At 37.0% G+C, this 25,667-nt stretch overlaps 4 protein-coding genes across 4 annotated transcripts; 2 read left to right on the top strand and 2 right to left on the bottom strand.

The window, feature by feature from the left end:
- The first annotated feature begins 13,010 nt into the window (after window positions 1–13,010).
- Window positions 13,011–13,403, top strand: LOC129746413 (cytochrome b-c1 complex subunit 9). The gene is made up of 2 exons (XM_055740057.1): window positions 13,011–13,238; window positions 13,300–13,403. Exons 1-2 carry the CDS (start codon window positions 13,107–13,109, stop codon window positions 13,336–13,338), a joined length of 171 nt encoding a protein of 56 aa, XP_055596032.1. The 5' UTR covers window positions 13,011–13,106; the 3' UTR covers window positions 13,339–13,403.
- LOC129746412 (39S ribosomal protein L18, mitochondrial) lies at window positions 13,340–14,194 on the bottom strand. Its single transcript, XM_055740056.1, has 3 exons — window positions 13,885–14,194; window positions 13,674–13,824; window positions 13,340–13,614 (listed from the first exon to the last, which is right to left on the bottom strand). Exons 1-3 carry the CDS (start codon window positions 14,049–14,051, stop codon window positions 13,417–13,419), a joined length of 516 nt encoding a protein of 171 aa, XP_055596031.1. The 5' UTR covers window positions 14,052–14,194; the 3' UTR covers window positions 13,340–13,416.
- Window positions 14,195–17,385: 3,191 nt separating this feature from the next.
- Window positions 17,386–20,219, top strand: LOC129746711 (probable arginine--tRNA ligase, cytoplasmic). Its single transcript, XM_055740563.1, has 5 exons — window positions 17,386–17,538; window positions 17,600–17,737; window positions 18,117–19,505; window positions 19,682–19,988; window positions 20,047–20,219. Exons 1-5 carry the CDS (start codon window positions 17,494–17,496, stop codon window positions 20,154–20,156), a joined length of 1,989 nt encoding a protein of 662 aa, XP_055596538.1. The 5' UTR covers window positions 17,386–17,493; the 3' UTR covers window positions 20,157–20,219.
- A 389-nt stretch (window positions 20,220–20,608) lies between these two features.
- On the bottom strand, window positions 20,609–21,663 carry LOC129746712 (transmembrane emp24 domain-containing protein 2). The gene is made up of 4 exons (XM_055740565.1): window positions 21,442–21,663; window positions 21,194–21,375; window positions 20,957–21,109; window positions 20,609–20,886 (listed from the first exon to the last, which is right to left on the bottom strand). Exons 1-4 carry the CDS (start codon window positions 21,575–21,577, stop codon window positions 20,737–20,739), a joined length of 621 nt encoding a protein of 206 aa, XP_055596540.1. The 5' UTR covers window positions 21,578–21,663; the 3' UTR covers window positions 20,609–20,736.
- Between the last annotated feature and the right edge of the window lie 4,004 nt (window positions 21,664–25,667).

Raw genomic sequence — 25,667 nt, 5'->3', positions numbered from 1 at the left:
ACTAACATGTATTCTGTTTTCTGTTCGTTTCCTTTCATAGGTCGATCAACTTTCATTATTAAACTCATTGGTTTGCATTTCATAACATTTTTCGTTCAAAACAGCAACGGTTATGTCGTTCGGAAATGTGATTCGAAAATCTGAAGCGAGCAACGGCTGATGTGAAAAACTGCCATCGATTGTCTATTACCGTATTTTTTCACCTGGAGGCAAACCAGCGGCAACCTAGGTTCGCTCTAGCTGTTGTCATCGTGCTCATTTATTGCTCTAGAAGCAACCTAGGTTCGCTCGAAAAACGGACGGAGTCCCCCTGAGAAGAAAGTCAGTTTTGCGAGAAGTTCACCAATACTCTCACTCTAGGCCGGTCTAACCCAAAACCAAGTTGAAATGCCGCAAAATCGGATGAAACTGGCTCCCGACGAAAATGAGTTTGAGGGGGTTTTCCCAAACTTGAGAATAAACGTAATTTTTGCAACTTAATTTTGGGGCATGTCATGCGGTGGGATTTTTTTTGGGATTTTTTTCATTTGATGAACCAAATATCAAAAGGGAGTATGAAAATTTAATGAACACAATATTTTTATTCATATTTCTTATTTAATTTTATTCCCAAAAATATTTTTTTCACAATAAACTGACTTCGGCGGAAGTTTTTGAAGAAAGTAATTTAATAAACTCGAGCCTGATTCAGCCCGGAGAAATTTTCAAGCAATTCGGTCAGGGATTAAAGAGTGCCGTTGCCATCATAAAGAACAGATCTTCTTAAAGCTTACATTTTCCTTCCAGAATCAATGGGTCTGTCCTGCAGGATGTACCCGGAAGGAAACCAGGCTGAAATCATCACTGGAATTGACATCCGGTGGATATAGTATCAACGGCTACGATTCTTCCGGTTTCCCACTGGTTTTTCTTCCTTCCGGAAATTCTCTGGAGGCATGATGTAAATACTGTTCTAGTAGGTACGGCTTCTAAAGAAGGTATAATCCATGAAAAAAGCGTTTACTGGAAGAATATAAATTAGAATGCATTAAGCATAATAAAATTTCATCAAATTTAAAGCATTTTACCAAAAATTGTTTCCGATGCGACTGGCTTTGTTTTGCTTACAAAACACTAACTGAAAATAAAGGGAAATTTTTTTGGGGTGGTCAGTTCGAGCTTCGAACTTTCACACAAAACTTTCGAGGCCGGAAATTAGCAAAATTTTGCTCAAATTTGACCAGCTAAAATCTTAGCAATCAATTTAGCAATTTTTTTGAACTAAAATTTTAGCAAACGAGAGAAAAATTTAGCCGCCGCAATTTTTGCTCACTTTTTAAGCAAAAACCGGAGGAAAAGATCGCCCCGGACCTGAAATTTCAATATTTATTGTTTTTCTTTGCAGTTTCTTAGGGAATGTTCGATTATTGAATATAATACAAAAATAAGTTCACTTTCAATTGATTTTTCTCTTTATTTCGACACTTTATTTAACACTTTTTGTAAAATTGAACTTATTTAGTTCAGATCCTGGGAACGCGAAATGCCAAGCGATCGGCACCGGGGTTGTGCCGGACGCACCGCATTGAAATTCCAGCTTTGTCCTTTTTGATTTTCGGACTGTTGCAATAAAAACCCGGAACCCCACCGGCAGCAGCAACCTAATAGAAAAAAAACATAAATTAAAAAAATCGTAAAAATTTTACACTTCTTGATCGACTCTTACCTGTTCGCACCCACTATCGATTTGGCTACCATTTTGTCGTGAACATAGCCACCAAAAGAACCGCCAGCACCGAATTTCCGGAACGGCACTGAATCACGTCGGTTTGTTTTTTTGTCTCTACCGGCAGCGGCTGCTATCTAGAAATAAGGCGGCTAGAAAACCTTCGTTTTACTAAAATCGAGCAAGATAAACTTTCTGATTACTAAAATCAAGTAAATTTGGCTTTTTGCTAACTCAAAAGTAAAAAAAAATTTTTTGCTAACGGAAAGTAACAGCGAATTTTTGCTAAGTGGAGCCCCGAAAGTTTTGTGTGTTGATTTTGGTGCATTGACAGCAGCCCAAAATTAAGAACGCCAGTCGAACTTTGTTTTGATGCACTGGCGTTCTTATTTTTGGGTTGTTTTGGTTCTGAGTGCTCAACGTTGTTGTCAAAACATTAAACAGCTGTTTTTGGCTGAAAGCAAAACAGTTGAAATAATGAACGGGAAAATGATTATTGCCGCGATTTTGAACCTCTCAGCCAAGAAAAATCGTACTATCTGTTGCCCAGTACAATCCGGACACGAAAAAAGGCAATCCGGATGTGAAGAACCGAGTGAAGAAATCCAGAAGGGAGAACAAAATGTATGTATGTATGTATGGATCTGTTTGATTGGCAGAGAGTTTTATACTCTATATCACCACTACTTGTTTATATGTTGATTTTCGTTTTTTCGTAGGGATGCTCCTTTTTTCCATAATTTTCGATCAAACTTTCTGTTTTTCTAAATTTTCATGCGAGCTTTCTCTAGGAAACTGAGGATTTCCTTTAGTTTTGTAACTTCAAAATTTTGAATAATTTCGATCAGATTGGAATATCGATCCCAATCATAGTGATTCCTTATATGATTGAATTGAATGCATTTGAGAAGTGCATGTTCGGTGGTAAAATTCGTGTTGCATAGTTCGCACAATTTTGTGTCTCGAATTTTCATCACTCCTAAATAATAGGGTGAATAGTCATGGCCACTTAGTAAGCGATTCAAAGTGCGAATTTGAATGTTGCTTAGTTCGATATCCCAATACCAGGGTTTGGTAGAGAAATTTGATTGTAGTTCATAAAATTTGATTCCTTTACTTTCATTGTGCACCATGTTCCTGTACCATAAATTCGTGGATTCGAGTGATTCTGATTTGTATCTCATGTATGCATCATCAAGTCTCAGTTTGTTCTCGAGTAATATTGGTCCGTCTAATCCTTGTTTTGCTAGAACGTCTGCATGTTCATTTCCCTCTATTCCGACATGTGAGGGTATCCATTGGATTTTTACATTTTTTGTTGTAGCTAGTGAGCATATGTCGTGCGTGACTTGATCAAATTTTTTGTTTATAATGTCCCTTTTTAAAATTTTGCAGGCTGACTGGGAATCGGTGAAAATTACAACTCCAGTTCCTTCTTCGTTGTGTATTTGTTCTAAAGCTACTCTTATAGCTAAAAGTTCTGCAGTTGCAATGTTAACATTATTTACTAAGGAAATGCTTATCTTTGTATCGGAAGAAGCGTCATAAATTCCAATGCCACATTTGTTCGTACTTTTAGAAGCATCAGTGTACCATTGGTCACGGTGACTATAATGGTTGTTTATCATTTCTTGGGCCAGTTTTTTCATAACAATTGGAGATGTTTCATTCTTTTTCATTCTTGAGCCTATCATTTGATCTTCTATCTCGACTCTTATTTCTATTTCTGGTTTTGTTTCTGTGTATATCGTTTGAAATTCTTGTATGTTTTTAATGTAAATTCTTTCTAGAAAAGTGTACTTTGCTTCACTTTGAACGTTGTCCAAATCTAAAGAGTGTAGTTGTTGTGCAATTAGATCGTTATGATGGATATGCAAGGCAATACGTTTTTTTGCTAAATAAGTGCGTTTGAATGTCAGCGGTTCTTCTCCAGCTATTGCTGCTAATGTGTTAATTGGTGTAGTTTTAGTACATCCTGTAGCAATTCTCAGACATTGTCTATTCGTTACTTCTAACATGTCACAATATTTCTTAGCTGTTCCTCCATAGATTACTGCGCCGTAATTCAAATAATTCCCGTACAAAGCTCTATGGTACAGCATCATCACTCTTGGTGTGCCACCATATCTTATACCACTGATTATTTTTAGCATGTTTTGTCTGTCCAGCACATTTTGTTTCAGCATTTTAACATGTATACCGTATCTGAGTGCCTGATCAAGTGTTATACCTAAATATTTGTAGCTCCTCACTGTTTCTAGGGTTTCTCCTCCCATTCTTAAGTGGAGTTGTTTATCACTTTCTTTAAATAGCATTGCCTTTGTTTTTGAGCTATTAAGACGTAATCCTAACTCCGTAGCTTTTGCCATAAATCGGTTTATTTCAGATTGCATCTTGTTAATGGCCTTTTCTAAAGATTTTGCTTTGACAATTTTTAAAAAATCATCTGCAAACTGTAAAGTTGTTATATCTGGGTCGAGGTTTGTATTATGCAAAGAAGCTGTGTAAATATTGAATAAAACAGGTGACATAACATCGCCCTGTGGTACTCCAGTACAAATAGTTTGGCTGACAATTCCTTGATCGGTGTGAATGAGGGTTTTCCGGTTGTTTAAAAAGTTGTAGATCCATGTGCATGTATCTTCGTTGAAACCATTTTGTATCATGATATTGTATAATTTATCAATGTCGACTGTGTTAAAAGCATTTGAAAAATCAAAGAAGACACCAATTGTGGTATAGTTGGCTCTTCGTGCTGCTTTGATTAGGTTTGTTGCATACGTAATACAATGCTCAGTAGACATACCTTTGCGAAAACCAAAAGATAAATCTGGGATGACATTGTTCTTTTCACACGTTTGTTGGATGTCTACTAATACTGCTGCATTTAATATTTTTACAACGGTTGGTAAAAGCGCTATAGGTCGGCTGGAACTTATTTCATTCGGTGGTTTGTTGGGCTTTAATATAGGGATAATTTTTATTTCCTTTAGGTGATCGTCTAGAGTTGCTTTTTGCCACATTCCGTTTAGCAATTCTATTATTTTTGTAACTGATTGTAGATCTAAATTTTTTAATGCATTATAGTTTATATAGTCTGTACCTGGTGATGATGTTGGGGATTTGTTTCTTATGAAGTTTTTCCAATGTCGATAGGTTAATATGGATGTTCTTGTATTGTTTGCTGGCGAGAGAGGTTCTCTGTAATTTGATGGGCCAAAGTTGCTGGTGAGAAACTGTGAAGCCATATCCTTGCTGGTGTTTATAGAATTGTTTTTAGGGTTGGTAACAGGGAGGAATTTTAATCGTCTAACGAGTTTCCAATTTTCATGTGAATTTCTAGGATCAATGGAGCTGGAGAGTTCTATCATTTTGTTTTTAATGTGTTCAAGTTTGGATTTCAAGAAAATAGCAGAAGATCTTTTCCAAAAAACTAGGTTTTCACTACTACAGCATTGATTGTAACTACGTAGTGCGTTTTGTTTTTGTTCATAGAGCTGTGACAACTCCGAGCTCCAGTAATATTTTGGTGTATGTTTGCTTATTTTTTTGTGTTTTTTAGTTATATTTTGGGAAAGTTTAGACAGATCTTTCAAGTCTTCGAATTCCCAGTGCTCAACCTGTGCCATTTCCTCCGATATTTTTTGTTTATCATAGTAGTATTTTTGTTTACGGTTTATCCTTAAATCCAGACAGATCTCAATAAATAGGTGTCCACTTCCTCCGAAATTTTTATCAACAACTTTCCATTGAACCACATTAAATAAATTAAGAGAACACAATGTTAAATCTATAGCACTAGATCTTTGATTGGAAACTGGAGGAATGTAAGTTACAGCTCCATTGTTCAATAGTAATAAATTAGCTCCTATTATGGCATCATGTACAATTGTCCCTTTACCGTTTGACTCTTGGCATCCCCATATTACATTATGACTGTTAAAGTCACCTCCTACTACTACTTTACCGAATCTAGCTGTTTCGTTAAAGAGTGTTGTTATGGCTGTTTCTAAATTATCGTTTGATATTCTTGGGTTCACATAGACGACTACTAGAGCCAGATCTAATTTAGGTATGAATATTCCGAGTGTTTCAAAATCGTCTGTTGTTTGTAATTGAATGTTGTCAAATTTAAATTCCTCCTTCAAGAATATTGCTACTCCTCCATACCCGTCAGCACGGGGTGCCAGATGTCGATGGTAGCCTTGAATATTCCATCGTAAAGTAGAAATCTGTTCTGGTTTGACCCAGATTTCCGAAAGCAATGCTGCATCATAATTTTGGGTATACAGTTCGTGTGTCAGTTCGTTTTTGTTTCGATATAAACTTTGAATATTTGCCTGTAACACCTTGAAATCGCCGGTGAAAATTATTTATCTCCTGCAGATCCTAGCATTTTATTTAATTCACCCAAGATGCAAGCTGATATTTCTCCTCCTTTTGTGCCATGTGGTTTCATAATAGTTTCTAATTTCATGCTAATTGTTGAAATTATTTGTTTCAGTTCTTCTTGTGATTGTTTTTTAATTGTTTCCTCAATTTCCTTTTTAAACCTCTCTAGCTCTCCTGTTTTATACTTATTGAACATCCCTATGCCTCTTGTTTCCTCTTTTTCTTCTTCCATTTTACGTTTTTTGGCGAATTCATTTTGATTTAATCCCAAAATACTGGCCACTCCTGGTACACTATCTGTTTCTACATTAAGTTTGTTTGGTTCTTTATTTTCTTTTTTAGATCTATTTCTCTTGTCGTTTGAACTCCACTCACTGCGCTTTGGTTGGAGTTGTTGTGGAAAATTACGCCCGCTAGCTGCAACTCTGGAGTATGATTCTGCAATTGTTGGAAAATCCTCTGTAGTCCTCAAAACGTCAAACATATTTTCAGTTGGAACCTCGTAGTACTGCCTTGCCTCCTGATAAGTCATGCATTTCTTGGCCATTATTGCTTGTAAGTCGTTTTCTTTCTTCCATCTAGGACACACTCTGTCAGTCGTCTTATGATTAGAATTTGGACAGTACAAACATTTTAAAACGTTACAAGAATTTTCTGTCGAGTGTTCTACAGCACATGACATACATTTTTCAATCAACGCTTTACAATTTTTGGACAAGTGGTTATAACGAAGACATTTAAAACAGATTATCGGTTTTCTAATGTACGGTTGGACTTTGTGTATCACAGAATATATACTGATGTCATTTGGCAAAGTATTAGTACGGAAAACTACACCCATTTTATATGTGGGTTCCTTTTTCTTGTCTTTATAGCGATGCATTCGAAAAACGGAATCTATTTCTGCTTTGGCCTTGATAAAGTGTTTAACTTCTTCGTCTTTCATTTCAAGTGGTATACCAGAAATAACTCCTGTCACCGTGACGAATTGTTTTGGAATATAAGATTTGAATCCCTGTAGATTTAGATTCTGGCAATTTGCCAATCTGTTGGCATCTTTAATATTTCCTACGTACACTGTTACTTTATTTCTAGCTGTCTTCCTGATATCATCGATACATTTGTCAAAACCATTTTGGTGTAGCATTATTCCTATTTGTAATCTGTTAACAACTTTTCGTTTTTCTACATCTGTGTTCTCTACTATTACGCGATACGGACGGCAATCCCCATTTTGGTAATTGTAGTTTTTAAATATTTTTCTACTTGCTGCGTCGACGTGATCCTTTCCTCTGCTGGTTGTTTCCATGTCTTCTTCCATCCTTTCTTGTCCTGGATTTAGTATCGGTTGATTGAGGTTAAGTACTGATGCTGCTCCGTCTGGAGCAGCATCCTCGCCACTCATCTTAGTACGGTCACTTATTTATCACAGAAGGTATACTTGTGAATTTATCGCTAAAATTATCACAGTTCTTCTTAATAATAATGACAATACAACAGTTTAAAATAGCCAAAAATCCAAATTGAAAAAACGAGCATCCACACTCTTTCAATGTAAACATTGGAATCTTTTCGAAAACTCGAGAACAAAATGACAGCTGCATGTAAACATTGCGCTCGTTCTCACGCACACCTGCGTACACACAAAATTTTCGAGGCCGGAATTTAGCAAAATTTTGCTCAAATTTGACCAGCTAGAAACTTAGCAATCAATTTAGCAATATTTTTAAACTAAAATTTTAGCAAACGAGTACAAAAGTTAGCCGCCGCCGTTTTTACTCAAATTTCTAGCAAAAACCGGAGAAAAAGATTGCCCGGATTCGTAATTTCATGTTTCTTTATTTTTTCTCATGGAGAATCAGGGGAATGTTTGAATATTGAATCAAATACACAAATTTCATTCACTTATAATTTATTTTTCACATTTTTTATATTTTTTTTTCACACTTTTCCTAATCTGGGAACTCACCTACTGGCGAACGAAATGCCATGCCACCTTCGTCAAAGAAAGCACCGGGGTGTTTGCCGGATGCAGCTTGTTGAATTTCCAGTTGTAGTCCTTCTTCATTACCGGCCTGTGGCGCGCTTCATGTTGCAGTTTTATCCTGGTAGAAAAAAAAACAAACACACAAATAAGAAATTGAGAAATTATAGAATCTAAACACTTTAAGATCAGACCTTACCCTGTAAGCATCCGGTGTCGATTCAGCTACCATTTCATCGTGGAGTTTGTCACCACAAGAACCATCAGCAACGAACATCCGGAATTCCGGAACCGCACTTAATCGCGGCAGCTTTTTATTTTTCTTCCTACTGGCGCGGCGGCTGGTGTCTGTGAACAAAGCGGCTGAAAAACCGTCGTTTTACTAAAATCAAGTAAAATTACCTTTTTTATTACTCAAATCAAGTAAATTTAGCTTTTTGCTAACTCAACAGTAAAAAAATATTTTTGCTAACGGGAAGTAACAGCGAAATTTTGCTAAGTGGAGCCCCGAAAGTTTTGTGTGTATGGATTAACTCGAAACCCGAAAGTCGTTTTTTTATTCGGACGGTTCCAGAGCCAAATCCGGAATCAAAAAAAAAATGCCATATGTATGCGTCAGTGCGAAAATATTTCTGCACGGAAATTATTTGCACAGGAGTCTAATAAAGCCTCGTCCACACTAGGAGACGGTTCGTCTCGAGACGGTCTCAACGTCTCCCATTTTATTCGGGAGACACTGAGACCGTCTCAGGTTTCCAACAACAACAACAGACAACAAACTTCGTCTCATAACAGAAATCGCAGTTCATGTTGCCTAGTGTGGACTAGGCTTAAATGAAATCTTTAAATATGGGAAATGAGGGGGTTTATAGGGGGTATCCTTCGATAATAGTTTTCCATTAGGGTTCGGTGGTGGCCTCCTGTAGCTGTTGTTTCGATAGCTACGGTTTGGTATCGGTTTCTATCCTTAATTCTGGCCAGCCTCCTTTACGTTCGTGTCGAACCGGTTTGGTGAGGGGTGGTACTAATAAATAATCAAAACAGACTTAAAATGAAGAACACACAAGGGGATAGTTTACGTGGGTAAGCGGACTAAACGACCAAGTTAGACAGCTTGAGATATTTGTAAATTGGGAACAAATATCCAAAATCTAAGTTTGCTAGAATGTCTCGAATAGGAACACCAGCTAATCTACCTCGGGCCGTAAGGCGACAATATCGTTAGCGCCAATTCATTTTGTAAAATAAATTATTGTGTACATTAATCCCATTTCACTGAAATTTGACAGTTGTTACGAGCAGTGTTTTTTTTTTTTATACGGGATTTTCATCCTCTGGGATGATTCATCCCTATAGTACGCGCAGTGTTCCGAAAATCACTCATTTTCAATGAATGTTTCTGATTGCATTTCGCACCTGAACGTACAGCGGTCGGGTTTCGTTATTGATTGCTACTGGACCTACCCGATCACCGATCGTTCAATTCATCGCTAAAATACAGATCACCTCGCACGATGCTTGCTGTCAAATCAGTGCAGCACCATCATCAAATTGGAATGTCACCAATGCGCAATGCATATGGCGAATCTTGTTGGTCTTCGATCAGGAGTGAATCAGGCAGTGAGTGAGTGATACATGAAGCCGATCATTAGCGTATTTTGTTTGATTTGATATAAAGCAAATTAATAAATTTATGTGTTGTTATAACGTTTTTTAACATCAGTATGATCAAAATCAAATTGTAGTTGTGTTTGTGAGGGAAAGATGTTCACTTTCGCCGTGTTTTTCAATTTTTACAAGTTCTCTTATTAAAATGTCGTCCGTCACGTTAAAACTACTGAGAATTTATGGTGTCCCGCACAACTGTTTGATTTTTCTCGTCCTGCAAAAAATAATTTTGAATTTCATATAATTCAGGCAGATACTGAGTGAGCTACATTCAGAATGGATCAGTTTGTATCTCACTCATCTCCGATATGCGATGTTTGCTAAACCGATGATTCTGAATGATGCGACTCGGTTTGCATACACACAAAACTTTCGAGGCCGGAAATTAGCAAAATTTTGCTCAAATTTGACCAGCTAAAATCTAAGCAATCAATTTAGCAATTTTTTCGAACTAAAATTTTAGCAAACGAGAGAAAAATTTAGCCGCCGCTATTTTTGCTCACTTTTTTAGCAAAAACCGGAGAAAAAAATCGCCCGGACCTGAAATTTTAAAATTTATGGTTTTTCTGTGGAGATTTAGGGGGAATGTTTGATTCTTAAATACAATACTCAAATTTCATTCACTTTTAATTTATTTCTCACATTTTTCTTAAAAATTTTGACACTTTGTAGAACAGTTCCGATCCTGGGGACGCACCTTCCGGCGAGCGGATTGCAATGCCATTCTTACCAACGAATGCACTAAGTTGTGTGTCGGATGGAGCTCGTTGAATTTTCAGTCTCGGCCCTTTCCATTTCCAGACTGTTGAGGATTTCTTTTTGAAGTTGTAACCTGGTAGAAAAATAATAAACAATTAAAAAGTTGGAAAATCTTTATAATTTATAATTGACCCTACCTGTACGCTTCCGGTGTCGATTAGGCTAGTATATCGTAGTTGACTTAGCCCCTTTAGGAGCACCAGAATCAAACTTTCGGAACCGCGCTCAATCGTGTCAGTTTGTTTTTTTCCTCCCAACACGCGGCGGCTGCTGTCTGTACACAAAGCGGCTAAAAAACTTTCGTTTTACTAAAATCGAGCAAGATAAACTTTAAAATTACTAAAATCAAGTAAATTTAGCTTTTTGCTAACTCGACGGTAAAAAAATATTTTTGCTAACGGAAAGTAACAGCGAAATTTTGCTAAGTGGAGCCCCGAAAGTTTTGTGTGTAGCTGATAGGAGCGCTGATCGAGATTGCATACTAGCCAGGCGAAGCAGTTGCGAGAGGCGCTATCCCATTATACAATCAGAATGTTTCCAACAGGAAACGCATCCTGAGTGTTTGTTTTGACTGATTTTCGGAACATTGGTTACGCGGTTAATAATTCGTTCTATACAGTTTATGATAGAGATTGGGATACACACAAAACTTTCGAGGCCGAAAATTAGCAAAATTTTGCTCAAATTTGACCAGCTAAAATCTTAGCAATCAATTTAGCAATTTTTTCGAACTAAAATTTCAGCAAACGAGAGAAAAATTTAGCCGCCGCAATTTTTGCTCCCTTTTCTAGCAAAAAAACCGGAGAAAAAGATCACCGGACCTGAAATTTCAAAATTTATGGGCTTTTCTCTGGAGATTTAGGGGGAGTGTTTGATTATTAAATACAATACTCAAATTTCATTCACTTTTAATTTATTGTTCACATTTTTCCAAAAATTTTAACACTTCGTAGAACAGAAGTTCCGATCCTGGGGACGTACTTTCCGGCGAGCAAAATGCAATGCCATTCTTACCAACGAATGCACTAAGTTGTGTGTCGGATGGAGCTCGTTGAATTTTCAATCTCGGCCCTTTCCATTTCCAGACTGTTGAGGATTTCTTTTTGAAGTTGTAACCTGGTAGAAAAATAATGAACAGTTTTGAAATTAAAAAGTTGGAAAATCTGTATAATTTATAATTGGCCCTACCTGTACGCTTCCGGCGTCGATTAGGCTAGTATATCGTAGTTGACTTAGCCACCTTTAGAACCACAAGGATCGAACTTTCGGAACCGCGCTCAATCGTGTCAGTTTGTTTTTTTCCTCCCAACACGCGGCGGCTGCTGTCTGTACACAAAGCGGCTAAACGACCTTCGTTTTACTAAAATCAAGCAAGATATACTTTAAAACTACTAAAATCAAGTAAATTCAATTTTTTGCTAAATCGCCGGTAAAAAAAAATTTTGCTAACGGAAAGTAACAGTGAAATTTTGCTAAGTGGAGCCCCGAAAGTTTTGTGTGTACACACAAAATTTCCGAGGCCGGAATTTAGCAAAATTTTGCTCAAATTTGACCAGCTAGAAATTTAGCAATCAATTTAGCAATATTTTTTCACTAAAATTTCAGCAAACCAGAGAAAAAGTTAGCCGCCGCGATTTTTACTCAAATTTCTAGCAAAATCCGAAGAAAAAAACCGCCCAGAATTTTTATTTACAAAATTTATAATTTTTCCTTTAGAAACGCAGGGAGGTTATCAGATTTAAAATTAAAAAACACTGATGCTTTCACCTTTCACTTTAATTTATTTTCTGGATTTACACTTGTCCACCAGCGTAGTGAAAATTTTTTCGAACTTTGCCAATAATTACTTTTTTCTGGCACCTAGATCGGGTTGTTCCGGATGTGAGTAGGTTGACCGTTCGTTTCCGGAAGTTTCCATCGTCAACCAACATTAAGCATGTTCCTTTTTCGGAGACTTGGCAACCTCTTAGGTGAATCCCCGGCTTTGGTGTTGTATTCGCTGGGAGCGCCATCCTGGTAAAATTGGAAAATTTACAAATGAAAAACTCAAAAAGTTTGTTTGCGTCTAGATTCGTCTTTACCTGTTAGTTTTTAGTATAGATCCGCTTGGTCGTCGTCCGCATGGTCATCAAAATCACCGCTGGCACCGAATTTCCGTAACCGAACTTATGTTTTCTTTTCAGCGGTAAGGGCGGCTGTTATTCAAAAGAAAAGCGGCCAGAAAAATTAGTTTTTACTCAAATTAAGCAAATTTGGCTTTTTGCTAAATCTAAAGTAAATAAATAATTTTGCTAACGGGAAGTAACAGCAAATTTTTGCTAAGTGGAGCCCCGAAAGTTTTGTGTGTAGCAATGCAGCCCTTGCGATTGTACCATTTTACCCTCTCATTTAGTAATTTTGCTAAGCTTTTTGTTTAAGTGTCAATTTATTTTGAAGCGTGACACCGCGTTACAAGTTTTCCCACCTTTTAGAGTTGAATTTATTTACCTTGTACCTTCAAAGCGAACTGTCACCCGTGTATTTTTCATCAAAACACGCAACTAAATCGGATTTCATCGTAAACTCCGGAAGGTTAGCACGCTCCTTGGAAACTAAAACATGAAGGCCCTGAATAATATTCTGCTGAAACGCACCTCGACCTACGCCGTGGGAATTGCAGCTAGCGTTTTCTTCTTCGAGCGTGCTTTCGATTTGGCCACTGATAGTTTTTTCCGATCTTACAACAAGGGCGTAAGTTACATAATTCTTAACACTATCGTTATAATTTTCTAATTACATGTCTTATTTACAGAAACTGTGGGACGACATCAAAGATAAATACGAACAATAGATGATTTGTCGAAAAAAACATCTATTTATCAACTAAAGCTCCCAATAAAACATGTAGCTAAATAATGATTGTTTTATATTATTCCGTGACCTCCCAAGGTTTTTCTGGTCTCAGCATATCCCAGGGTTGGATAGGTTTAATCCTTGCCGGTTCTTCCAAAAGTATACCGCTTTCTCTCAAAGTTTGCAAAAATTTATCAACTTTACCGTCTTTTTTCGGTTGAAGATCACATCGCATTTCCGTCAGTCCGGCCTCCATACAACGAGCAGCAAAGATCTGAAAAATGGAAGACATCTAAATGCTAAATCACATTTCCGTTTGACAAGGTCGTATACCTTAGCTAAGTTTACATACGCCGAGGTATCATTTGCTTTGAATAAATGCTGTTTTATAGCCCACTCCGAAGTACTAGTCTCGACTACAGTTCCGTTCTGGAAGTGGTTTAATTTAGCCGTCACATATTTATTGCTAGGTATCAATTCCAATCTAAAATTTAAAAAGAAGTATAGAAGCAGTTATATTAAGAAAATCAACTATCAATTCTACTTGTGCCAAAAATTGCGGCCAGTTCGTTCCAGATGATATCCTTCCGTCCGGTAAGCAATACGTAACCTTTCCAAATTACGTGGATTGCGATTAACCATGCACCGGACACCCTCGGTTGCTTTGTGGAGTTCCTGTATTTTATGATAAATCCGTTTAGAACTTGCCATTATTTAATAATCTCTCGAATGCAAACGCCCTGTGGTATCCAACTTGAAAAAAAGCCTTTAACTTCACGAGTTCAGGATGTCGGATGGGCTTTATCCGTATATTATTAGGTTACTGATGTTTTCTGAATAAAATCAAAACATTACACTGTGAATAAAAAATACTTAAGTTGACAACTATATCATCTCTACACAGCAAGAAAAAATCGTGTAAATTTAGATCGAAAACGATGCACGAAAACGGAACATCAATTTTGATATAAAATTCTACCACGGTGTATTTTTCTCAACAATGTAATTTTTGAGGCGTGTAAATTTAGATCGAAAACAATGCACGAAAACGGATGACATAAACCGTCGTGTAAAAATACACAATGATGTAAATTTCAAAACATATTAGCGTTTATTATACAAATCTTTTTAAAATAATCAGACTTTGGGAATTGTTTATGAATAAATACGCCACATGTGTCATTTTATTTAACATGTATTGCCGATACACTGCAAACTCAAAAAACGCACACCATCACTGGCAGCTGGAATTGTGGTTGTGTCCGATGATCCCCTACAGGGCGATGTTTTGCCGATCAGCGTCAGGCAGCATTCTTGAATCCTTCCGGAACAGCATAGTAATCGGAATCCCCTAAACATTAGAAACATTCAACATTGATTCGGCTTTTGATCCATTTATAAAACAGCAATTCCTGCAATCGAAAGAGAATTTGAAGTTGTAACAATTAGCTTATTTTTAAACCATATGTTGCTGTTTTATTCGTTGCGTGTACCTGTCATCATCGCCCAGCTCTGTTTACAGCTGAAATTGAGTGTAAACAAAACAAGAAAAAGGAAAAAGCGAACAAGGAAAACTGCAACTCAGGATTCTTCGCTTCGGACTCTGCTAATCGCCATCGCGTTTTTGTCGATTTTCCCGCGAGTGTGCTGCTGTTTCCTGCGCCGGAAGAAATCACCGCGGCAATTCCACAGAACTGAGCCAAAACTCCTACATCGGCAGCTGTCTTTTGGAAGTGCCGCAACGATTTCTCGGAAATTCCCCATCGGACGCCAAAGCGCATACATCCGGCCGAAACCAGAAAACGCACCCAGGAAAACCCGGTGAACGCATCTCGGAACGGAGAGAGCCGACATCCACTCTGCCACGGTTTGTTGGTTGGAGCCACACCGTATGTTTGTGTCGGATGAAGTGCAATCTGGTGGCCTGATTGTGTCAAGCGGCAGCGTTAGCAGCGATAGCCAAGTGCGCCCAGCAAACCCTTAAAGTAGGGTGTTCGGAAGGTGACCAAAGCAGCCTGAAGAGCGTAACCTCAAGGGCGCCCAGACCCCAAATAGGGGTCTTTTGTCGGGAGCTGAAGCTTCTCTCATCCAACTGCTCGCGGCGGGAGCTGGAGCGGCGCTTTACTGCTGGTGGTCATCCGATGACGCAGGTGGTCGCTGAAAGGAATTAGATGAGTATGAGAAAAAACAAGTAAGTGCTAGATCTTGTAAGAAGAAGAAGCAGAAAGAAGAAGGACAGAAGCGAGATTAAAGGGAAAAGAAGAAGAGACGTTCGAGCGAGAAGAATAAGAAGAGGTGTGATTTAGCGGAAGAAGAAGAAGAACGAGGCAGAGAGGAAGAAGAAAACGATGAAATTATATTAGAGCAAGGAAGAAGGAGATTCCAGCATGCGATAGAGGAATAGGCATGCAATAAAATCATGAGAATTTAGTTTATAAGCAACATATTTTAATTTGGTTTTGTTTTGTGGCGTTATTTTATGAATGTTAGTGATTTGTGTTTCCTCCCCCATTGCTAGCCGGGAGTGAAGCTAAAGAACTTCAACAAAGTTCCATTTTTTTCATTTCGTCTATAACTATAACCTACCATTTTTTAATTCAATTCTAGAAGGAATTTGGTTCGGTTTTTATACTAAATTAACTGCGGAAGCGATTTTTTTTCTTGTCGCACAATAAACCACCATCTCGGATAAAAACATAACAATTTATGCCGCGAAAAAAAGGAAAACAATGGATCTGTCGTGTTTTATATTGTTTTCGATGTAATTTTATATTGAGATATATTTTTTAGATCAGGGCGTGTAAACATAGATCATACAAATTTAAGTTTATACCAATGATTCAAAAATAGATCAAAAAGAGTGTAAAATTACATAAGTTTTGAATTACACTGGTCAAAAAGTAGATCACTCGTATTTTAGATTGCGTATACTTTTAGAAATTTTTTGCTGTGTATATATCAGTGCGCTACTCCTAAATCATATGTGAATATTTTCTATTTATAAAAACGTATTCGTAAGTTATTATAAATTATAAGAATCGCACACATTCTTACTTGGACGTTTTTAAGGTTAGTTAGTTACTTAAAATCAAAGAGTAGAGAAAAAAACAAATCAGACAAACACAAAAAGGAATCCTATAAATGTTATATTCAAATCCCACTTCATTCAATGCGACATGTGAGCTATCTGTTATTTAATTCAGTTAATTCCGTCAATCAAGTAAAAAAATCTGTCTTAAAGAACTTTTTTTATCAAATTAGGCATATACGAATGATTGCAACTGCAAAACATTGCACGAAAATCACTTTCAATGCAACGGACAAATATGTGTAATATTTATTCAAAATATGTAAACTGTAAATTTTCAAATATTTTGATAATAAAAAAAACCTGCAATATATTTTGGGGCCGTTCACATACCACGTGGACATCTTAGGGGGAGGGGGGTAGTATGGAAATGTCCACGCTTGTCCACGGAGAGGGAGGTAGGGGTTTGAGTAATGTCCACGTGGACATACTTTCTTCTGAAATATTTTCTAAAGGTGAATAAATATTAAGATGTTTAAATCAAAATCTTAAAATTGCAAAGCTTTCCAGTTTAAGTTTAAACAATAAGTAGCCATCTGAGAGCAAGTGATAAATATGATAATTAAGAACTTAAAAAAATTTAAATTATTTTATATCAAGATTATTTGTTTTTTTTTTCAAAATCAGCCATTTCAATAACAAAAAGGCAAAAAGTAGTGTTTTCTAACTGTCAAATTAGATTTAGAAAAAAAAAACAAATTCAAATCTGTCCACGTGGACATCCGGGGAGGGGGATAGGGGTTTTCCTAATGTCCACGCTTGTCCACGGAGGGGGAGGAGGAGGTCAAAAATCTCATTTTCTTGTCCACGTGGTATCTGAACAGCCCCTTTTCTCATTTTTCTGAATGACTTTCAGGCTGCATTTTTTTTTCTCTTTTCCTTTCCTAGATTCCAAATTTTGTAAAATTTTCACATTTGGCATCACTGAACGTCTGTGACTTGCGACTGTCAGGTCAGGTGTCAACAAACACTCGATCAGTAAACACGTTGCAGGCTTACTTTTTTAAGTCTTCATCAGAATTTCATCACATTTTGCTCAATTTAGCACAATATTTACAGGCTAAAATGTCCTCTAGTGTTCAAACTGAAACTAGACGCTTGAAGAAAGTGGTAAGTTTTAAATATTATTCTTTAGCTACCATACTTTACCTGATTGCATGTAACTTTGAAGGAACACGAGATTCGGCTTTTGCAACAAGCCATCCAGGATGCTCGCAACAATGTCGGACTGGAGGAGAACAACTCGGAACTGGAAAAACTACAACTAGAAAATACTAAGCTTAAACATCGACTGGCAATTCTGAACAGGGTAACGTATTTCTAACGTTTATCTCAGAACTACTTAATTCCAAAACGGAGATAGGTATCAAATTTATGCCTAAAATACATCCTACCGCTAATTAAGAAGATCCTTTATACATAGGTACATATAGTGTTATTGTACATATTCTCAATTTCCATGAGCAGGGCATATTCATCAATTTACCCAAAATTACATCTTCTATTCTTTATTGAAAGTTTTTTTTACAATCATTGTCATAAGTTTGATTATGAAATTTCATACATTTCTACTGCAATCAAGATTTTTGCACTTTTTTAATAAACTTAGTACTTTATCCATCCCTTATTCGTTTTCGGAGTAGTGCTAACAAATTTAGAATTGTAACCAATTGTTTTCCTTATGATAGGCTATTGTTTCGGAAGGTCGGTTAGCTTCCAAAGAAAAAGGTTCTGTGCTAGATCTTCTAAGCGAACTTTTTACTCATGCCATCGCTAAAGCATTTCCACAAGTCTGTAATGACGTTCCAACCGTTATAACAGTGTCCAGTTCTGCCAAATTTGGCGATTATCAATGCAATAATGCTATGCAGATAGTGCAAAAACTGAAAGCTCTAGAGGTTAAAACAAATCCTCGTGATGTAGCCGTAAAAATAATGGAGGCTTTACCGAAATCACCTGCCATCAGTAAAGTCGAGGTAGCTGGGGCTGGATTTGTAAACGTTTTTTTGGAAAAATCCTTTGGAGCTGATGTAATAATGTCTGTATTGAAGAACGGTGTTTGTCCACCGAAAACTGATCGTAAACGTGTGATTGTAGATTTTTCTTCACCCAACATCGCAAAGGAAATGCATGTTGGACATTTACGATCGACTATTATCGGCGAATCCATATGTCGATTGTTGGAATTTCTCGGCCACGATGTTCTGCGCTTAAATCATGTTGGAGATTGGGGAACACAATTCGGAATGCTTATTGCCCACTTACAAGATCAGTTTCCAAATTATTTGCAAGTTTCTCCTCCAATTAGCGATTTGCAAACATTTTATAAGCAAAGCAAAACACGTTTCGATTCAGATGAAACCTTCAAAAAACGAGCTTATGCGTGTGTAGTATTGTTGCAAAGCGGAGACGCAAACTCTCTCAAGGCTTGGAATCTGATTTGTGATGCTTCTCGTAAAGAGTTCCAAAAAGTTTACGACCGACTTGAGGTCACTCTCATAGAACGAGGGGAATCATTCTACCAAAAGCGAATGGAACAAGTCGTCAAAGAATTGAGTGCCGCAGGTTTTCTCGAAGAAGACGATGGCCGAAAAATTATGTGGGGTGAAAACCGCGAGAGCATTCCACTCACTATAGTAAAATCTGACGGAGGCTTCACATACGACACTTCCGATATGGCTGCCATTAAAAATCGTCTTCACGAAGAAAAAGGTGACTGGCTAGTGTACGTAACAGACGCAGGACAAGCAACACACTTCCAAACAATATTCTCATGCGCACGGAAAGCTGGAATTTTGAACCCATCAATACATCGTGTGGATCATGTCGCTTTTGGTGTTGTACTTGGCGAAGATGGAAAGAAATTCAAAACTCGTTCCGGAGACACTGTCAAACTAACAGAACTTTTAGATGAAGGTCTTAAACGTTCTCTCGACAAGCTACTGGAAAAAGAGCGCGACAAGGTGTTGACACCAGAAGAATTGAAAAAGGCACAGGAATCGGTTGCTTATGGCTGTATCAAATATGCCGATTTGTCACATAATCGTATTAATGAATACGTCTTCAGTTTTGACAAGGTAACTTAGAGCGTATTTATTTCATCCTGGTGGCAACCCAGTTGTGCACTAACTACTGTCAACTTCATATAAAAAACGCGATAACAGGACTTAGTGCACAACTGGGTTTTAAAAAAAAGCTATGATTTACATTTTTATAATGTGTGATAATCACCTCTCCAATACTCATTCTGTAGATGCTCGAAGACAAGGGAAACACTGCAGTTTATTTACTGTACGCATACACTCGTATCAGATCGATCGCTCGTAACTGTGGAGGCGATTTTGCAAACAATATCGAGAAAGTTATCAATAACACCGAGCTAAGCTTAGATCATGAAAAGGAATGGAAGCTAGCGAAGGCACTGCTCAAGTTTCCTGATGTTATAAAAATCGTCGCTAAAACTCTCTGCTTACATCATTTGTGTGAGTTTGTGTATGAAGTAAGCACAACGTTCACAGAGTTCTACGACAGTTGCTACTGTATTGAAAAAAACAAAGAAGGTGAATATAATTGGACCAGGATAAATAGGTTTATTTAATCATATTATACATATTTCAGGTGAAGTCATCAAAATTAATGCAGGACGCGTACTTCTGTGTGAAGCAACTTCAAGGATTTTAGGAAAGTGTTTCTACATACTTGGATTGAAACCTTTACATAGGATTTAAACCACCTACGAAATCGTCGTTAAAAGGTAAATTTTGAATAACAATTATTTTCAATATTTCAAACAGATTTTTATAACGTTTGATGACACGTCCATGTCATTATTATAAGGATCAGTATTAAGTTACTTACAATATTTTGAATTTATTTTTCCTTGATTATCGGCATTATCGCTTTTCGGGATACATTAAAAAATTACAAACGATTTCCTTTAAGATGATGCAATTTCAATAAGATTGATAAATTATGAAAACATTAAAAAATATCGGTGCTTTACAATATGACTTCTAGCATTTGAGTATGTACTTTATTAACGTGGCCGTTTATTATGCGTCTTTTAAAATTGCCTTGCTTTCAAACTTACTGCAGCATTTGGAAATACGTTATTATGCACAGCTTTGTAACTACATGTATTAGGGTTGGGATTCAGTGTATTCAAAACGAGATGCACAAGTTATCAGCAAACTTTCGATTTATTTTCACTTGGATCAGAAAATAATTAACTAGAGAAATTGCTCCATCATTTAAGACGGCTTTCAGATTATCTCCTTCTAAATATAAATATATTTGAATAGGTGCACCTTACACAACTCGCTTAACCTCGAAAAATCGTTTAAGATAATACACCTGGCCAACGGTCATGACGACCAGGACGAGTGCTTCGAACACCGACCACATAACCACTCGAGAATTTGTGCTTTCATTAATCTGTCGATGTATGCGATCTCGAACCTGAAAAAACAGGAAAAACATTAATCGTGTTAACGATAATAGACAAATACGCGTCTTTTTTATATCTTACATGCATGTAGTCCTGTTCATGCTTAATACCGGTCAATGTACCGGACAACTCCTTGATCATATCCTCCAATTTAGTGTGTCCAGCTTCCCCTTCGTTCGCAGCACCAATAGTTCCTTTGGGCGCCTCGCCTATTTCCATTGAGAACATAACCACCTGAAAGCCACATAGAAAAATTTTAAACATCCAGAAAGCTACTTTCTGGATCTGGATATTTAAGAGTTTGGTAATGCAACAAACCTTTGGAGTCAATGTGGACATCTTATTGCTGAAGCAATAGTGATAGATACCGGTTTCATAGGCAGAGAACGTATACTTCCCAGACGATTCTTTTTCGCCTTGGTAGATCACTTTTTGATCCGGCCCAGTAATGCGAACTTCAATGTCCAGGAAGCCACCTTCGATGGTCTCGAACATAAGCCCTAAAAGGTTGAATTTATAATTTTGATGTATAAAAAAATACCTTCGTTTAATATCGACATGTTTACCTAATTTGGTCCCAGATTCTGCTCTATCGAAGAAACATTCTTCTGAATGTGCATCTACGGTTATGAAATATCCATAGCTACATTTTAGAATTACACTGAACAGAAAGACTGTACTCAAAATATGTAATTTGAACATTTTTTAATTGAAATTTATGAAAAACTACACTCCGCCACGTATCTTCCTGACAGATATACACACTGCGCGTGAATTTCTTGCGTTGATTTGACATTTTGGAAAATTCATGCACACGGTAAACAAAGTTACTCTGTTCTGTATAAAAATCCATACAGATTCGAGAAAAGTGTCTCCACTTAGTTTTATGTTTGGGCTCTTTACACAGAGCGTGAGCAAAAAGCTTTTACACATTCGAAAGCTTTCAGCCAGTTAGTCAATCCGCCTTGCCAGGTAAATTTTTTGACGTTTCGGAGTTAGGACAAATGTATGGCCTTTTTCAAAAGCTTTCCAAAAGCTCCCTAACTAATCGAAACTTTTCTATGGAGGACATGGTGTCGCTAGTGTTTGCTTAATAACTCCCATTCCAAGGTTCTTAGATACACTAGGTTCTCCGACTTTCACAGTAAGTAGGCGAGGAGTGAGCGGGGCTCTCAATGAGTTTGTTTATTTTTTGCTCAGCTTTTCTGGGGTTTGTTGGTAAACAAACTTCATGAGTTCCGTATAGTTGCATAGCCTACATAGCCAAAATGGCTGAATCGGGAATTCGTTATTCGGGAACACCTCCTGAATATATACCCACCTTGTCCCATTCTGTATATTTTGACATGGGGATGCCCATTCATTTCTGAAATTCTTCCAAAAAGTAAGTTGTTTTTAAATAAAAAAAAATTAAATTATTTTCTAACTAACAAGCTTTCAGTTTTTATTATCTTTAGAATAGTTTTACACACATAAACATGAAATCGTCTACTGGGCAATTTAGTAATACAGCCAAATGATATTGCATGAAAACAAATGTTGCGTCTCGCGATATTTTTTTTACATTTAACGGATACAACCCCCCGGTGTATCGAATAGTATTTTGCAGCCAAAGCATTCCAGTGACATTGGTCGTCAATTGTGGTTCCTTGGTTGACGAAGATCCTCATCCTTCAGAGTTTTTTTCTGAGCCGGTTCTGAGCTCATCAGTATCCAGCATCTGGTACGGATTTGCATCCATACGATCCAGCCACAATATGTAGTAAACGTAGAAAAAAGATTAAATTCATAACAAAATAATCAGTTTTGTAATGTGAACTCGCAATGTGATAATCAAATCAGATTGAAAAGGTAGAATTCAAATAAAAAATACGAAATTACTATACGACACTACATAAAAAAATGAAATTCTTATTTTCTATCTTAAAATCAGAACTAAAAGTCAAATCATTGGGGAAATCATTGTGAAACTAAAACTTTTAACTTAGCGAATTTAAAGAGGTTTGGAATTAAGAGTTTAACAAATATTGACTAGACCAAAACATGTATTAGAACATTTTTCGCTACCTTTTGCACATTTCCGCTGCCCACAACGAAACGTTTGCTAGCCTCAGCAGGATGGGTGTGCCTGTCGAAATATTTCCATAGGATTTTGGCCACGTCTCTAAGCAAAGTGCATTTACCTGTTGATGGAATGAAAACATGAGTTAGCGATATGATCAATGGCATGGAGTAATGATGTCGATTTAAGATTACTAATCAATATGCTAATAATCATTTCTGATGGTTTCACTTGGAACCAAATATTACATCCGGGGTTATAAAATGAAAATTTAAGGTTTCAATGATAAACTAAAATTAGCAGAAGAGCACAAATAGTGATGAATAATAAAAATTCATGTGTAAAAACATATAAAATAAAACAAACCTCTCCATTATGTCGGTGAATCAATCCATCTTTTAGCTTTCACCTCCGCATCTAACTGCCTTCCGGGTAGTGTAGAATGTATGACATCACTTTCGGATGCATTTTTCCTTTTCGGAAATTTTGCTCGTTGTGTACTTAAAAAAAATAATTAAATTTAACTTTCACAATTTTTGCTATTTTCGATAGAAAACATACTCAGTTACTCACCATTTACGTTGGCCACATCCTATCGAATAGCCGAATAGTTCCATTGAATTCTAGTGAGAGAAACGGCAGTTATAGGATCTTGTTTCGCTGCTTCAATTTTGTCATTGATTTCCTCTTCCACCTTTCTTTCGCTTACCGAACAGAAAGCCGTCAAGCCCTCAAATGAAACCACGTACCATCCGGTGCACTCTTTCAATCTTCCGGAACCATAGAGGCCATCAGAGCAACTGTCGTAAATAGTTTTCGGTGTTCCAGTCAGCTTCAAATATAAATGATGGCATTCTTCCGGCTGGATGCAAGGCCAGATTATAAGAAACACCAGGATGCAGAACTCTGTGGACAATATACCTGAAATCACAAAGTAAGGTATATTAGGTAGTTAAATTATCAAAATACATACCTTTTGTGAAATATTATGATGAAAACGTATTTAAAACAATGAAAAATTGAAATCATCGTGGAGCACGTAACGAATTTGAAAAAAACTTTTTTGCTTGACATCCCCGTCCAAAGCTTTCCAACAACAGCAAACTTTTTATACAGAGCATGAATAATCGCATTTTAGTTTGCTTATGTATATTGGCGACCCAAAACTACCCAGAATTGAATTGGGGATATACAAATCTCGCGTGAGCTTTCATTACGTCGAATGAAACAAAATTTGAAAAATAGAGATATTCACTAAAAAAGCTTCGTTATAACATTATCTACCTATGTGATTGATAAAACAATCAATTTAAACCCTTTTAATATATAAAATTTAAGACTTCCAAAATGACGAATGAAACAAAACCTTGATTGCCAATTTCAATGTTGCTTACGTCCCTTCTTCCAAACGGCGAATGTGCAGAGGAAAAAATTCTAGCACATTCGCTATGAATTCCATGAGAAAACAAGTGTATACAGGTAGAGGTTATCAGAATATCAACCTGGCAATGAATATTATTTCAGATTCTTCTTTTCAAGCGTTCTTAAATCGATACTCAAGCAGGCTTTCGAACGCTGTAAAATAATGCAGCAAGGAAAAGAAACCGAACAGCAACAGTAGCAGCAAACCTAACAACTAACTGCATCAGGCTGAGCGGCAGCAGCCTGCTGCTGTTAGTCACCCAATCACCCGATTCACACTTTTATTACGCATTCACTAATAAATTTACCGCTGCACTCGACAACTCAATAAGTTAACATTCACTATGCCGAGAAAATTGAAAATTTACCGGTAATTGCCTCAGAAACATTTGGGCGTAAGTGCAAGTTAAACGAATCAAAGGACGAATGAGACAAATTTCCCCTCCAGCTGGTCGGCAACAGAAAGCTGATCAGCAGCAGCGAGCTGGTTTGACCGATGGCGCACCCGATTCACACATTTCATTATGCATTTACTCACCAATTTACCGCTACACTAGTTATTTCACTTATTAAACAGCCACTACGCCAAGAAAATTGAAAATTTCCCATAGTATTTGCATCAGAAACATTTGGGCGTAAGTGCAAGTTGAACAAATCAAAGGACGAAAGAAAAGAGACGAATGAAACAAATTTCCCCTCCAAACGACGAATGTGTTCAGACGTATGAACGATTTATGTTTGAATATGTCGTATGTTCCTATATGATTAAAAAATAGCTCTAAAAATTGCAAAAAATTAAATTCATAATGTGGAATATCTGACACAATTAGTTTCCATGAATATTGCGTATTTTTTGAAGGGTTGTCGGCGAAGGAATGAAAATAGGATTTGAAAAACACTCTTCAAATTTCAGAAGCGTTTTTCTCGGTTCGGTGTTTCTGTTTCATTCGACGTAATGAAAGCTCACGCGAGAAATATTGAGCAACGACCGATTAGTTATTATGAAGGTGTAATCGCAACACATTTAATGAATAAGTCATTTTTTCCGTGCACGTCACTTTGATTTGTATCATGAACGATTTAAATTCATCAAAGCTTCGGCGCACACGGTAAACAAAGTTACTCTGTTCTGTATAAAAATCCATACAGATTCGAGAAAAGTGTCTCCACTTAGTTTTATGTTTGGGCGCTTTACACAGAGCGTGAGCAAAAAGCTTTTACACATTCGAAAGCTTTCAGCCAGTTAGTCAATTCTGTATATTTTGACATGGGGATGTCCATGCATTTTAGAAATATCTCTGCAAAAGA

Source organism: Uranotaenia lowii, chromosome 2, assembly GCF_029784155.1.
Source record: "Uranotaenia lowii strain MFRU-FL chromosome 2, ASM2978415v1, whole genome shotgun sequence".
In the NCBI taxonomy this organism is placed as follows: Eukaryota; Metazoa; Arthropoda; class Insecta; order Diptera; family Culicidae; genus Uranotaenia; species Uranotaenia lowii.
This window is presented reverse-complemented; position numbering and strand designations above follow the sequence as displayed.

Coding starts and splice junctions, on each gene's coding strand:
- LOC129746412 (XM_055740056.1), bottom strand. CDS start 14,051: ATGGCAAGTTCTAAACGGATTTATCATAAAATACAGGAACTCCACAAA. Junction 13,825..13,884: donor GGCCGCAATTTTTGGCACAA/GTAGAATTGATA, acceptor TTTAAATTTTAG/ATTGGAATTGATACCTAGCA. Junction 13,615..13,673: donor CGTATGTAAACTTAGCTAAG/GTATACGACCTT, acceptor TCCATTTTTCAG/ATCTTTGCTGCTCGTTGTAT.
- LOC129746712 (XM_055740565.1), bottom strand. CDS start 21,577: ATGTTCAAATTACATATTTTGAGTACAGTCTTTCTGTTCAGTGTAATT. Junction 21,376..21,441: donor AGAATCTGGGACCAAATTAG/GTAAACATGTCG, acceptor TCAACCTTTTAG/GGCTTATGTTCGAGACCATC. Junction 21,110..21,193: donor TGTCCACATTGACTCCAAAG/GTTTGTTGCATT, acceptor TGTGGCTTTCAG/GTGGTTATGTTCTCAATGGA.
- LOC129746413 (XM_055740057.1), top strand. CDS start 13,107: ATGAAGGCCCTGAATAATATTCTGCTGAAACGCACCTCGACCTACGCC. Junction 13,239..13,299: donor TCCGATCTTACAACAAGGGC/GTAAGTTACATA, acceptor TCTTATTTACAG/AAACTGTGGGACGACATCAA.
- LOC129746711 (XM_055740563.1), top strand. CDS start 17,494: ATGTCCTCTAGTGTTCAAACTGAAACTAGACGCTTGAAGAAAGTG. Junction 17,539..17,599: donor CTAGACGCTTGAAGAAAGTG/GTAAGTTTTAAA, acceptor GTAACTTTGAAG/GAACACGAGATTCGGCTTTT. Junction 19,989..20,046: donor TATTGAAAAAAACAAAGAAG/GTGAATATAATT, acceptor TACATATTTCAG/GTGAAGTCATCAAAATTAAT.